The sequence below is a fragment of the Lipotes vexillifer genome, unplaced genomic scaffold (genome assembly GCF_000442215.2).
Source record: "Lipotes vexillifer unplaced genomic scaffold, Lipotes_vexillifer_v1.1 scaffold1029, whole genome shotgun sequence".
NCBI classification, from domain to species: domain Eukaryota; kingdom Metazoa; phylum Chordata; class Mammalia; order Artiodactyla; family Lipotidae; genus Lipotes; species Lipotes vexillifer.
The window spans coordinates 514649-529994 of record NW_006789305.1 but is presented as its reverse complement, the minus strand read 5'-3'; the positions used below and the strand labels follow the sequence as shown (position 1 = coordinate 529994).

General features: G+C 35.5%; 1 protein-coding gene across 1 annotated transcript in view; it reads left to right on the top strand.

The window, feature by feature from the left end:
• The window catches only part of RSBN1 (round spermatid basic protein 1), a 39894-nt gene extending 25375 nt beyond the window's left edge, over positions 1-14519 (top strand). Inside the window, exons 4-8 of the mRNA XM_007462470.1 lie at positions 3303-3440; positions 3754-3896; positions 10535-10702; positions 11958-12066; positions 12705-14519. Of these exons, the coding sequence (XP_007462532.1) occupies positions 3303-3440; positions 3754-3896; positions 10535-10702; positions 11958-12066; positions 12705-13178 (1032 nt within the window). The 3' untranslated portion in view covers positions 13179-14519. The remainder of the gene's footprint in view (positions 1-3302; positions 3441-3753; positions 3897-10534; positions 10703-11957; positions 12067-12704) is intronic.
• Positions 14520-15346: the final 827 nt, after the last annotated feature.

The window sequence follows — 15346 nt, the reverse complement described above, 5'->3', positions numbered from 1 at the left end:
AAAGAGTGATGCTTAAGGGATTTTATTTCCGTTAAACTTGTTCTACAGATTTTAATTCAGTGTTACTTTGAGGAACAGTTTATCCCCTAGATCAGCATCCCATGTTCTCTTTTATAGTGTCCTAAAAGTGCCTGAAGACTTGTCACAGTTTATAATTAAATATTTGTTTACTATATGCCTCTCTCTACTAGACTGTAAATTTCCAGGGGCCAAGGATGGGTCTGGTTTGCTGTATCTGTGTTTAGGACAGTGTCTGCATATAATATACAGTAAACTTTTATTAAATGAATGATACTGGCTTTCCTGTAATTCTTGTTCTTTATTTAAGGCTATATAAGTCTACTCTTCTGTGATAAGCTTCCAAGTATTTGAAGATTATTGTGTCCCCACTTTAATCATTTCAAGTCAAATACTTTTGAAATATTTTTAATTTCATCACTCTTCCTCCAATCTGTATGATTTCCAAGTCACTAATCATCTTGATTGTTCTCTTTAGGGTGTGCTCTTGTAATAGACTTTTTTTTTTTTAGCCCAGAGCAGGAGATAATGCTCCAGATGTCATCTGTGCAATATGGAGTATTGCCTCCCTTAGTACTAAGTATACAAGATATAGGCTAAACCACCGTAACAAAGAGATCGCACATAGAGTAGCTAGGACAAAATAAGTTGCTTTCTCAAGTAACAAGCCCAGAGGTAAGCAGCTCTGTTCCATGATGTCATCTTGGATTCTCCTTTCCTTCTGTCTTTAAGTTTTGCCATTTCCTTTGGTGTTGTCATGTGCATGGTTGAACTTGGCCCTCAGAAGAGAGAAAGAGGAAATGGAGAGCAAGCCACTTAATTACATATGCTTTAGAAATTGCATATGTGACTTGTGCTAACATTTCATTGGCCAGAACTTAGTCACAGACCACACTTAGTTGCCAAGCAGCTATATGCCCAAGAAGTTCTGTTACTTAAAAAAAAAAAGGAGGGGGGGTAGAATAGATACTGGGGATAATTAGTAATTTGCTTGTTTGGCATGAGTGTCACACAGTTGGTACATGTTGAATTTCTGGTCATAAATGTTGTCCATCTTCTGATCTGTGCTGTTAGTTTTTTAAGTACATCACAAACATTAACGTTTGTTAAATTATTTTATACAAGTGATAGATACTGTTAATTAGCTTTACTACTATTACCTTTTTTTTGGCCACAATTGAATGGCTGATTATTTCTAGACTCAGCAAACATAAATTCAGCAGTTTCTCCTCTTCAGGTTTACTTTCTCTTTCCAAATAGGAGAGGCTGCTTTATGTTTATTCATGTCACATATTAATTATCCTAGGTGTTTGCATTTTTACGTTGTCTTTGAGTTCAGTGCTATTGAATTTAGTGGTACTTAAATTAGGTAATCTCGGAGTACTGTATAAAAATGTTTATTGAGTCTCACTTTGTGTGCAGAATTTAAAGTAATGTGAATTCCTTCAAATTAATAATGCATTAAGAGTTGTATAGTCTCAAAGCTAGTAGGCCACATAAGTTGGTGAAAACGACCACATGGCAGTGTACTTCTTCAAGACTGGTCTCTTAAGTTATGTGAGATTTAAATTGTGACACATCTTTAGGACATTTACCACATAGCTTGAAAGCCTTTGTTGGAAGGAATTTCTGATAATTGGGAATAGTTGGGGGAGGTATTTGGAGGAGACTGCTATTTCTTTTATTAGCCCTGAAAGCATACTATTCCTAGAACTTGTACTAAAGTTAAATTCTGCTTTAGTTGTTTTAGGGTGCTTGGCTTAGAAAGGTTAGAATAATGCTTACTTAGAAAAGCTTCCTTATCTCTATATCCCATAATCATCCTCTTTCCCAGACTGCCTCCCCTGGCTTTTAACAGCATGATGATCATACAAACAAATGGTAGGTAATTCATACAAATATATGCAAGGTAGTTCTGGCCTGGGCGGTTGCTGTTTAAGGATCACCTAAGGAGATTTTTGGGGAAAGATTTGTAAGGAATTAAGAAATCTCTGCTATTTGATAACAAGATCTCAGACCTTTTTTTGGTGTGTGTGTATGTGTGGGATGACATTAAATTGTCTATGGAAAAAAAAAAACAACAGTGGGATGATTCTGAAAATGCTGCTAAAAAACTAGCACTAAAGAACTGTGTAAGAAATACTAGACAGTCATTTGTGCTTTCTATTGAGGCAAAAGAGGTAGTATTTGAAACAATAAGAAGTGATTCTTAAAAAAAAATTTTGTTCAATAGAAACCCATCATTTAAAAGTATAATTGTATGTTAGGCTTTTCAACCTAATCTGCATCTTACCTGAGGTAGAAAATGCTAGGTTACTGGTCCAAGGTGGAAATCCTGGTTAGAATCCAGCATTTTTAGTCTAGTCATCTGTATGCACAGGATCTGTCTCTACATTTGAGAAACATTCATTCCGAATTGGAGGTAGGAATATTAAGAACATACATGAAAATGACTAGAAGAATAATATCAGCTTGTATTGAATCAATTGGTAGATTCTGTTTGAAAGTTAGGATTCCCTGGGCTGCAAATTTGTATAGAATATGCCCTAAGTTTACTAGAGTTGGTACAGAGAAAATGTCTATGCTTGCAGGTAACATTAGATTATGAAGGGAGATCAGGAAGGCTTTCAGAAGAAAAATCTTGAACTCATCTTTGAAAGTTAAGATGTAGGTTGACAGAAAAGAGGACATTCCAAGAAGGACAGATTCAAGAGAAAAACCACTACAGATAGATACAAGTATGGCATAAGTAGGCTAGAGAAAAATATCAGCCTGCCTAGGGTGGAGGATCTTACATGGAAGTACTGGGAGATTGGATTTAATAACAGTCAACCTGGTATCTGGCCTGATGTGAAGGCTTTCAAGCTAGGGAGTACAAAATGAATATGGAAGATTAATTTGACAATAGTCTTTTTTTTTTCCCCTGCCCTGTCAGTTTAACTGTTTATTTACTGATTTTTTTCCTTATAAAGATCACTTGAAAGTGTTTACAAAGTTCAAAAACCATCATTCTCAGAGAAGTTTATCTTAATGTTTTCAGTATTTCCTTGAGACGTTGGACCATGGACTAACTTTCACCTTGAAATTTCTGTTATGGTACATATATCAATGTATTTGTCAGTGTGCTAGGGTGCCTTTCTGTAACTATTGACTTTATCCAAGGTACTGACTGTTGAATTCTTAGTATGTAGAAGAAATAGCAACATTGGAAATAATACCCTATCCTGATTCTTATGTTATAGTGTACTTCAGTCCTTTCTCCCCCCTCTTTCATTTTATCTCAGGTCAACAGGACATACTGCTGTGGCACCTACCGAGCAGGTCCTATGCGGCAGATAAGTCTTGTTGGAGCAGTAGATGAAGAAGTTGGTGATTATTTCCCAGAGTTCCTTGATATGTTAGAAGAATCACCATTTCTGAAAGTGAGTGTTTTTCAGGTTATTAAAGTTCTGATCGTTACTTAAATGGACACTTACCATTAAAAAGTTTTAAGCTAATCTTATCTATTAAAATTTTTTTATCCAATGTTTTGAGTAGAAATGTTTAGAAAATTATTGGTATAAAATACTTAACTTCAATTATTCTTCTTTACATATAAATTACTGTCTAATACATTTTTTTCTTCATACACACACACAAAATAACCTCCTTAGAGCTTTCTTTTGGGTGTGAGGGGTTAACTTGTAAATAGTCTAAAAATTTTTTTTTAACGTGACTTATTCTTCTGACTTCCAGATGACTTTGCCCTGGGGTACACTTTCTAGCCTTCGACTCCAGTGTAGGTCCCAGAGTGATGATGGGCCTATCATGTGGGTAAGGCCAGGAGAGCAGATGATCCCTACAGCAGACATGCCAAAGTCACCCTTCAAAAGACGACGGTAAATATTTATTTTTCTCAAACAGAAGCACTTTTTTTTAGTTGGTTGCTTATAGAGATGATTGAGACTTGAACACAGTTTCAAAACCATTTTTCTAAATTATTTGAAGAGTTATCTTAAGTAAATCTTCCAGCCATCAGTTCCTTAGTCCAGTGAACTCATTACACAGTTACCAGAGTGAGGCATCCTTCCAAAAAAAACAAATCTAATTTTCACTTCTTTTCTTAAAACCTGGGTCCTAACTGCTTGTAAGATAAAAGTCTAAACTCCTTTGTGTGGATTACAAGGATCTTTTCTAATCTGGCCCTGACAGTATCTCTTCTAGGTGTATCTGCTTTTAGTCTGCTCCAGTCATGCTGAATTCAGTTTCCAAACCATGGTCTTTCACAACTCTGTGCTTTTGCACTGCTCTTTTTACTTGGAATGGCATCCCCTCCTCCATCTTCCTCTCTACCTGGCAAACTCTTAACGAATTTTCAGAACTTAACTTGGATGTCACTTCCTTTGTGAAGCTTTTCTTTGTTCCCTTAGACTTAGTCATTCTCTTCTCTGTGCTCACACATCATTCTGTTCATTAATGATCTGTTTACATGTTTTTGGTTTTTACTATAAATTTTAACCTTTTTGAGGACAGTCTGATTCTTCTCTGTCTTCATTAACATAGCAAGTGATCAGTATTTACTGAATGAAACCAATGATATATTCTCCTACAGCAATTCATATTGGCCTAACATTGTTTCAGACAAATTTATTTTGTTTAAAACAAATGTAGATTAATTTATTCTAGGACTGTGAAAAAATCTCATTTAATGGGACTGAAAATTAGCAACTCAAAAAATAGCAACTAAAAATAAGTACCCAAAAGTGAGTTTTAATGGACTAGGCTAGACCTTACCTTAAAGCTCATAGGAGAATAAATACTAGAGCTAAGTATGGAATAACCTTAGGTACTTGAGATAATCATGAAAATACTTCATAAAAACTATTTATGAATGCAAGGTGGTGGCATGGTAGAACATGGCAGTAAACCAAAACTTCTGTACATTGCTAGACCATAGCAGTTTTTGTACATCATGATGATGAATGTTGATATTCTAAATTCTTAAGTATTGTGTACATTTTTTATTCTATAATCCTTCCCAAAAGGAAATGACCATTGTTTGTTTCCTGATTATTATAAACTTAAAAAAAATGATAATAGAAAAAAGTAAAAAGGCAAAAAATATCTATAATCCCACCCATTTAGGCACATTAACCTTTCAAATTTTGGTCCATATATACTCATAAATTTTCTTTTTACACAGATTAACTCATTCTTTACATGATGTTTACTTTAAAACTTGTTGTTTTTTCCCCCCTTAGGTTTACATGTTATATTAAGATACAGCCATATCATCATTTCTAAATGACTATGTAGTTTTGACTGGTTATATCAAGATTTATTTAACCAATTCTTAATTTTTTTAAAATAAATTTATTTATTTTATTTATTTATTTTTGGCTGTTTTGGGTCTTCATTGCTGCACGTGGGCTTTCTCTAGTTGCAGCAAGCGGGGGCTACTCTTCTTTGTGATGCACGGGCTTCTCATTGTGGTGGCTCCTCGTTGCGGAGCATGGGCTCTAGGCATGCAGGCTTCAGTAGTTGTGCGTGGGCTCTAGAGCGCGGGCTCAGTAGTTGTGGCGCAGGGCTTAGTTGCTCTGTGACATGTGGGATCTTCCTGGACCAGGGCTCAAACCTGTGTCCCCTGCGTTGGCAGGCGAATTCTTAACCACTGAGCCACCAGGGAAGCCCTAACCAATTCTTTATTAGTGTAAATTGTTTCCATTTTTTTCAATATAAATGGTGTTTTGACAGACATGACAGTGGTGTGCTGGAGCCAGTTTGTACCAGCTTACAGGGCATTGTTAGCCTCGCAATTCCACATTGAGTGAGGTCACATTAGTAGCTTGAAATTGGCCATGTTGTGAGTATTTATACCACACAAATCAGCATATCAGCCACAAATGAGCCATCTCCCCCCGTAAAGCCAATTGTTAAACATGTATGGCACATCATTGATTGTGGCCGGCTGGGTGGTTGGTTGATAGGTAGGTAGGTAGATAATATCTTTGTGCATGTGCATGTTTATTTTCTTAGTGGAAATTACTAAAGGCTCAAAGTATATATACATTTCTAATTGACTTCCAGAAATGTACCAATTTATATTCCCACCCATATAGTAAAATAGCACCCTTTCCCCCATACTCTCCACTAACATTCTCTTTAACTTTGTTGATCTGATTGGACAAAAATGTGTTATTCTAATTTGTTTTTCTTTGAGGCGTTTGCATTTCTTCTTTTGTGATTCCCTCTTAATTTTCTTTACTCATATTTCTATTGGGATGTTTTTCGTTTGTAAAAATCCCTATGTATTGTAACTATTAACTTTTTTTTCTTTTGTTACAGGTTTTTCTCATTTTTTTCTTTTAGCTTATGTTTTTTCTTTACTCAATTTTTTTCAGTTTCTTTTTTCTTTACTCACAGAGTTTTATTTATATGTTGTCAGATCTGTCTTTTCCTCTGAGGTTTCTTTTTTAGTGGCAAACTTAGAAAGGCCTTCTCTCATTTAGTGTTATAAAATACCTACATTTTCTCCTAGTACATCTGTGATCTCAGTATTTACATATTTTATCTACCTGGCATTGATTTCAGTGTAGAGGGAGAAATTTAGTTTAACATTCTTTCCAAGTAATTAGGCGGTTGTAGCAGCATCATTTGTTTAATAATTTATTATTTCTCAGCTAATCTGAGGTGCTATCAAATTTTATTTCTATTGGGATTAAATATTCTTAAGAGGGGCATTCAAAAGCACTTTGAATTAGAGTGAATACATCAAAACTTAAAAAGTAATGTCATCTTTTTGCATTAATGAGAATGCCCTGTTGCTGAAAATGACGGAATTAATGTGAGAAGCTGTCTAGTTATCCAGGGCACTGCTAATGAAGATGATCTTTAAATTTATGAACTCTAGAGTTAAAGAAATATATGCACAGGGTTTTAAAACATCAAACAGTATAGTAGGGTTTATAATGAAAAATCCTGGCCACCTTTCTCTCCAGAAGCAAACACCTTTTTACCAGAGGCAAAAATAATTTCTGTTATTAATGCCTTTTTTTGTTTTGTTTTAAGGGTTTGACAGGAAATTTGTCAGTTTCTTGGTATAATAGATAGGGATGTCTTCCATTTATGGGTTCTCCAAATAGTTAAATGAGCCTTACTTTATCCTCTTCCTCTCCCTTCTACTTTTTGTCAGCTGTGCTTATACATTGTTGAGGCTAATTCATATTCTGCTTTAAAACCATAATTAGGCTTTATATGCTTTGTCAATAGATATATTCTAATATTTGAAAGCCAACAAATGGCATTTAAAATATTATGGGTAGGTAAGTTTATTGCAGATCCATCTAGTAGGTTAATATTCATATTCTAAGGTTCCAGTGGTTTGTTATCACTCAAAGGAATAATATACAAAAGGATCTTTCTTTTCTGTATTTCACCTAGATACTGAAAATCATGCCACTTTTTAGCTTGGTTCATATTTGGATCATGCTGATTTTTTTTTTTTTTAATTCTGTTTTTCCTGTAGTTTCCTTTTCTTTTTTCAATATAAATTTATTTATTTTTGGCTACATCGGGTCTTCGTTGCTGCATGCGGGCTTACTCTAGTTTGCGGCAAGTGGGGGCTACTCTTCGTTGCAGTGCGCGGGCTTCTCATTGCAGTGGCTTCTCTTGTTGCAGAGCATGGGCTCAAGGGACGCGGGCTTCAGTGGCTGTGGCATGTGGGCTCAGTAGTTGTGGCTCGCGGGCTCTAGAGTGCAGGCTCAGTAGTTGTGGTGCACGGGCTTAGTTGCTCTGCGGCATGTAGGTTCTTCCCAGACCAGGGCTCAAACCCATGTTCCTTGCATTGGCAGGCGGATTCTTAACCACTGTGCCACCAGGGAAGTCCTTCCTGTAGTTTCTGGTTGCCTTGTTTTGAGGTGATACCATACACTTCTCTTGACCATATCCATAATTATGTTCTATTCTGTTTATTGCTTAAGATACATTACTTTTTTCTAGAATCACACTGGCCTTCTCCTCTATGACTTTGGCTATTGCTTTTTTTTTTGGCTGTTGCTGTTTTATATAGCCTCTTTTTGGCGAGAATGTTGGTAGTTACATTGCATTCTTTGCTTTTATCATACCCTCAGGAATGCAGAATTTCAATCATACTGTCTGGTCTAACTCATCACTTTTTACCTGGAAATCTTTTGGAGCTCTGTGTTTTCTTACTTCAGTGTGAAAAGCTTATTTCACAGTTATCTACCATTTGATGTTTTTTCTGCCTTAACCTGTGGTTGTCTTCTTTCTGGGTTTATTTCTTTTCCTTTCTTGACCACATACTCAAGTTATATTATACGAAAAGGAAGGTATTGAGTCATCATATGTCTGAAAGTATCTTTTTCTGTCATTAAATATGATTGATAGTTTAGCTGTAGTCCAGAGGATGTATTTTCTCTTAGGGTTTTTTTAACGTTGCCCCAGTGTCTTCTGGTATATATTATTGTTTATGAGAAGTCTTAATGCCAGTGTAATTATTCTTCTTTTGTAAGTAACCTATTTTCTTTTCCTTTCTGGAAGCTTAATTTCATAATGATACGTCTTTGGGCTTTTACTTCTTTTTAATCCTTTTTGTTGATTGGTGGGTACCTTAAACTGAAAGATTCATGTCTCCTTTCATTTCTGGGAATTTTTCTTGCTTAGTTGCTTCAGTAATCTCTTCATTTTCACTATTCTTTCTTTATGAAACTACTGTTGGCTGAATAATAGATCCCTCAGTTTGATTATCCTCGTATTTCTTATTATCTTTTTGCTTTCAGTTTCGGGACATTTACTTGACTTTTGTCTTCTGACAAAATCCTTACATTTCAGCATTGCATTTTTTGGTCTTTGTCAGGCTGCTGTAGGCTGTTTTCACATATCTGGTGATTCTTGGTTGACCCGTTTGAATTTAGGAACACAGCATTGGGCCTACTGGGCATTCTATTTCTATTTCAGTGAGGCTTGTCAATAGATAGGTTTCACTTCAGAGTTAACAGGCATAGAAGTGGGCCTTAAAGGATATGTCCAAATACCAGAGGATTACGTTAGTACTATTCATATGGTAAGTTCAATGTGTTTAGAGAAGAACATGCAGGATTTTTTTGGCTGAAAGTTTATCAGGATGCTTTTGGTTACAAGCAACAAAATTGATTCAGACTGGTTCATAAAATAAAATGTTATCCTGTATTTCAAGAAGTTCAGAGGGGTTGACTCTAGGCACCATATAGTCAAATGGCTGAGTGCTGTCATCAAGGAAACAGATCTTTTCCTTTTCTCTCCTCTGTCATTCTCTTTCCTAGGCTTTGTATTTACAGTGGCTTCCATTATGGTTGCTGGATGGCTATAGCAGTTCTGGGTATCACATCTGGATCTGGTTATATCTAAAAGAAGAAGAGATTGTCCTTTACTTCTTTTTTAGGAGCCAGGAAGCTTTGCAGAATTCTTAGCAGATTTCCTCTCATATTGCTAGCCAGAATCGATCAGTTCATGCTCATTCCTAAATCATTCATTGGCAAGGGGAGTGAGCTTAGTGTAGTTTGCCAGAACTCATCAGGATCTACCTCTGGAGCTTGTGAATGAGGTTCCGTATAGGGTAGGAGCAGATACCTAATAAAAATCAGAGTTCTTTCAGAGAAATTAAGATGAGAGATGGATGCTGGTCTTCTGCATGAGGGTAGATGCCTGACTGTTCAAATTTCCACCACTAGGGTGGCATGTGACAGGTTTATGTGCAGATTTCACTTTATTTGCTCCCTTCTCAACCTTACGTCCTTTCTGTCCATTATCATCATACTAGCCTCTTTAGCTGCCATTCCCTTCTTGTATAGTCTAGGCCTGTGGCTTTCTCTGCTCAGTTTCATTAGTTCAAGACACTTTTAATCATTTTTCATCTTCCAGAAATGTGTTGCTCTTGTTCATTCACTAATGCATTTCATTTGTTGCTTCATATTCATATTATATTTGAGCACATAAAAAAGCAGAAGATAATATAATAAACTCCCATGTATTTAGTATCAGCAGTTATCAAGTCATAGCCAGTTCTGTTTCACCTATACTCCCATGCATTCTCCCACTATTCTCCTCCATCCCTACCACATTAGTTTGAAGCCTTTTACTTCTCTTTTAACGTGAAAGGAGATCATGTAGTTGCTCAGGTTGCCATCTTGAATTAAGTCTAGTAGAATGCCTTGAGACTTAAAAATGACTCAGGGTAAAGAGACATACAGTCTTGAACTCTGAGTTGTATTTTCTGTTGCTAGACAACTAAATTTTATATATTCAAACACTACAATTGTGCCAAATCAAAGATACAGCTTCTATATTATTGTGACATACTGAGAGAAGAAGGTAATCACATTCAGCATTACACTATAGCGTGTTAAATGCTGATGATCGAAATCATTGAACCCTTTTCAGCCCTCATCTTATTTAAAATTTGGTATTTTAGTAGACTTTTTGCCTTACTGCTGTTAATACTTTTTTCCCCCTCTTTGCTTCAAAACCAAATCAACTACAGATCAATGAATGAAATTAAAAATCTCCAGTACCTACCTCGGACCAGTGAACCCCGTGAAGTCCTCTTTGAAGATAGGACAAGAGCTCATGCTGATCATGTAGGTCAGGGGTTTGACTGGCAGAGTACGGCTGCTGTTGGGGTTTTGAAAGCTGTACAGTTTGGTGAATGGTAAGTTAATGGAACTCAACTGCAAGATTGGTTAATGTCTTAAGAAAATGTGGACTCAATTTGAAAGGTTGGGGACAGTTTTTAAAAAATTACAGTAAAATGCACATAAAATAAAATTAAAATCTTAACCGTTAAGTGTACAGTTCAGTAATGTTAAGTATATTCATGTTGTTGTGAAACAGATCTCTAGAACTTTCTCATCTTGCAAAACTGTAACTCTGTATCCATTAATCAATAACTCCCTTTTGTCCTCTCCCCCAGTTCCTGGTAAACATCATTCTACTTTCTGTTTCTATGAATTTGACTACTTTAAATACCTCATATAAGTGGAATCAAACAATTCTTGTCTTTTTGTGATTGACTTATTTCAGTTAGCATGATATCCTCAAGGTTCATCCACATTGTACCATGTGTCATAATTTCCTTACTTTTTAAGGCTGAATAGTATTCCATTATATGTATATGCCACATTTTGTTTGTCCGTTTATCTGTCAGTGGACACTTGGGTTGCTTCCACATTTTGGCTGCTATGAACAAATATCTCTTCATGTCCATGGTTTCATTCTTTTGGGTATATACCCAGAAGTGGAATTGCTAGATCATATGGTAATTTGTTTTTTAATTTTGGGAGGAACTGCTATACTGTTTTTCATAGAGGTTGCACCCTTTTACACTCAGTTGGGGCCCGGTTTAAACAAGGCTCAGAACATATTTAAAAACTATATTTTACTTTGTTTTTTGTTTTTATGCCTTCAGGACCTTCAATATTACTGTAGAGTTTGATCTGACGTTAGAGTTTGATTGAATTATAGTTCAATCACAGGTTAAGTATTTCAAGTTAAAGATCATTTAGCTTTTTTCCCCTCTCTACTTTGAAAGCTGGAAGGTGTGACAGTTGTGTGGCTGAGATGTATTCTGTCCATTTCTTTCCATCCTGATAATGACATTATAGGTGGCATGGAGATGGTGGGGCAAAGTGGTTAGAGGATTCAAATGCATCTAGTTTAGAATAAAACTGTTTTTAGTCATCGATGTTTTAGTTTTATAACAACTAATTTTAATTTTGAAAAAAAATGCTTAATTGGTGTTTTTTTTTTTTTAAATTGACTAAAGAAACAAATGTATAATTTGCCCTTAGGAGTTATGCATCTATTTCTTTGCTAGTATAGCAGTTCCAGGAACGGGAAGATTGAAGTTTGTCATCATTTTCCATTATGAGATGCTTGTTTCTAAAGCTTAATTTTGTTAATCTTAGGAGTGACCAACCTCGCATAACCAAAGATGTGATTTGTTTTCATGCTGAGGATTTTACTGATGTTGTACAGAGACTTCAGTTGGACCTTCATGAACCTCCAGTTTCCCAGGTAGTAACTTTTGCTTTTTTATTTCTCTTTGAGTGAGATTTTGGAAATAAGTATCCGTACCTATTTAATTTTGCATTTTATCTTATAGTTGGATACATGAGATAGTGAATTTAATTTTATTACTATTAAAGGCTGTTTGTGGAGGGTGTTGAAAATCATTAAAACGGAGCTTCCCAAGCAGAATGCTTAAGATCCTTCAGTCTTTGGGATGCCAGGTGGGCCTGGGGTGGTCAGAGGGCCCAGGATAACTCAGTTCTGGCCATGAGCAGTCTCAGCTGTTAACCCCATTGCCCTGCGTGTCCTCACCTGCAAAAGGTTGAAAGACACTGAAGGAGCAGACAAATGTTACCCTTATGTGGGTCAAAGAATATTGATATTTAGTTGCATTTTGAAATACTTATTTAAATGATTCCCTAGGCCATCCTAATTTTAACCTGTACTTTTTTACTAGAAATGTAGTAAAATATGAGGAAAAATGTGTCTCAAGGATTGTAGGAAATTTTAGAAAGTTGTATATCATACAGTGTTGTTTAGCTTTAATTTGATCCTGTTTTCCTGTGCTAATTATAATATTTTATTTGACTACATCTTTACATAATTTACTTTAAAATCTCATGCAACTTTTTTCCTCTCTTCAGTGTGTGCAGTGGGTGGATGAAGCGAAACTAAACCAAATGAGGCGGGAAGGCATTCGTTATGCTAGAATTCAGCTGTGCGACAATGATATCTATTTCATCCCTAGAAATGTCATTCATCAGTTCAAAACAGTGTCAGCAGTGTGCAGCTTAGCCTGGCATATAAGGCTTAAACAGTACCACCCTGTTGTGGAAGCCTCTCAAAACACAGAAAGCAGTTCTAACGTGGACTATGATTTAACTGGAAAGAGAGAATTAGAAGTTGACTCCCAGTGTGTGAGAATAAAAACTGAATCTGAGGAAACATGCACAGAGATGCAGCTTTTGACAACTGCTTCATCGTCCTTCCCACCTTCATCTGAACTTAATCTACAGCAAGATCAGATGACTCAGCCTATTCCAGTTTTAAAGGTGGAAAGTAGACTGGACTCTGACCAGCAACACAATCTACAGGAACATTCAAGCACTCCTGTGTGATATGTACATATTCAAACACATTTTTTAACTTTTTTAAATTTTGATGTGAAGTTATAGTTTTATAACTGGCTTAAGTTAAGTTTTATTGGAGAAATCTTGCCTATAATTCTATAAAGAGAAATGACATTCCACAAATGTCAAGCATATCTTTTTTACACAGATTATGCAAAGTTAAGAGTTGTATCTTATCCCGTTAGTACAGTATGTAATAGTGGGTCTGCTGCTACTTTCTGTTTTAAGGTGTGAGGTAACAATTCAATCTCTTCAAATCAAAATGAGAATTCTCTGGAATAACAGATTCTTATTTGGTAAATAATTCACTTCCTTTAATTCTATCTTGCCTTGTCTCTTGCCATATTTGCTGTTTTTATGATAGAAGATCAGATTTATGGTTTAGTACTTGTGCTTTTATGGCACAGATTCAGTTTCTACAGTAAAAATGGCATAGGTCGCAGGAAAGAATTCCTGCATCTTGTACATGGGCAAGTCAGTTATTTAGTTCCAACCATAAAGAACAGATAGTTTCTAAGGAATTCAGTGGCTCTCTGATTTCTTAACAAAAGAGAAAGCACAGCACTTTCTGATCCAAACTGTCTTTTTTTGTATCTGTTATTTAAAGCCCAGTGGATATTTCAATTAAAAATATCTAAAGATGAATAGTCCTTGGTCATTCATTCTCCATGGTTCATTAATCTCTTCTAGAATACATGGTAACTGTGGAAGATATTTTGGGTAAAATAGATAATGTTGACATGATACTCTATTGTTCTGCTTCCTAGCATCCTCACATTCTGTGTGGATACTTTTGCTTCCTAAACTGATCACGAGTATCAAACTTAGAGAATGATACCTATCTTTCAGATGAGGCTGCCATATTTTGTGCATGAAACTTAGGAAAAACTATTTTTGTCACTTGGCATCAACCTCTTCATCATAAAGATCTGTTGAGATACTTCAGTTCACAGTTTCAACTGGTGAATACCTGGGTTTATTTATTATTACTCTGTGTTGCTACTGTCTAATAAAGAATATGGCACTAGACTTCATCCTAGAGTTTCAGGTAGCTTAATCCTTATTAGTGCCTGAGTATTTAACCATTTTTTTTCGAACAGGCACAGTTCATATAGCTAGTGTAGTCTTAACTTTCTATTATTTTAGAATGTTAATGGGATACACATTTCACTTTCTCTTAGTTAATAATACAATAGGCCTTTTGTTTATTAAAGGAAGAGTACTCCCCACACCTAAGACCAGATTCTTGTATCTACCTGGTTATAGTGCAATTTGGAGATTTTTTTTTTCCTGGAGGTTGAGATTTGGAATATTTACATTAACATAGGCAAAAAAAGATGCTGCTTTATTATGTCTGTCACCATGAAAACTTAGCTGCATCTTTTGAAATATCAAATATGAATTTTCTCTAAAATATTCTGAAATAGGTTAAATCTTATATAAATATTACTTTGTGCAATATTGTTGTGTAGTTAAATGCATATTAGCAAAGTATAGAGGTCACTGTGTAAACCAATAGAAAAGTAACCATCAGCAAATACTGCAGTGATTAGTTAGAATCTGTATTATTCCTTATATATATGTATATGTATGTATTCTCTGTTAAAAAGGATGAAGACAAATAGAGAAACATTTCAATGTAAACCATTTATGAATTGGAAGTGATGTTGGTTTTAGTTATCTTTGTAAATAAGGTAATTAGAATGGTATGAACAGTAATGTGATTATTGCAGGGGTGTTTTAAAATCTTGGGTATAAATTTTAGGGTAAATTCTGGTTTATCAAGGCTAGTTTTTAAGGGACCTGCCTTTGAGGGTGTTTTTTGTTATTTTGTTATTTTAGGGGGAAGGGGTTAATCACAAAGTATGTGGGTTTGGGTTATTTCTTATTTTTGTTTTTGTGTCCAGAAGAATTTCATAGAGCTTTACCAGGCTGTGCAAAGTAAAATTCTTCTCAGGCAACATTTGCTTTTTAAAATAATCATGAAGAACAAGGTTGTTAAAGCAAAAACTTTTAATTTTTTTTCTTGTCTTCCAAGATCCGATTTCCCCATCTCCCACTTGCCATCCAGCAGATGCCGTCTGTCATCTAAGCTGGTCATTGCTAATAAACAAGGAGACTGTCTCCTGACAGCCATCACTGTGTATAATCACTCA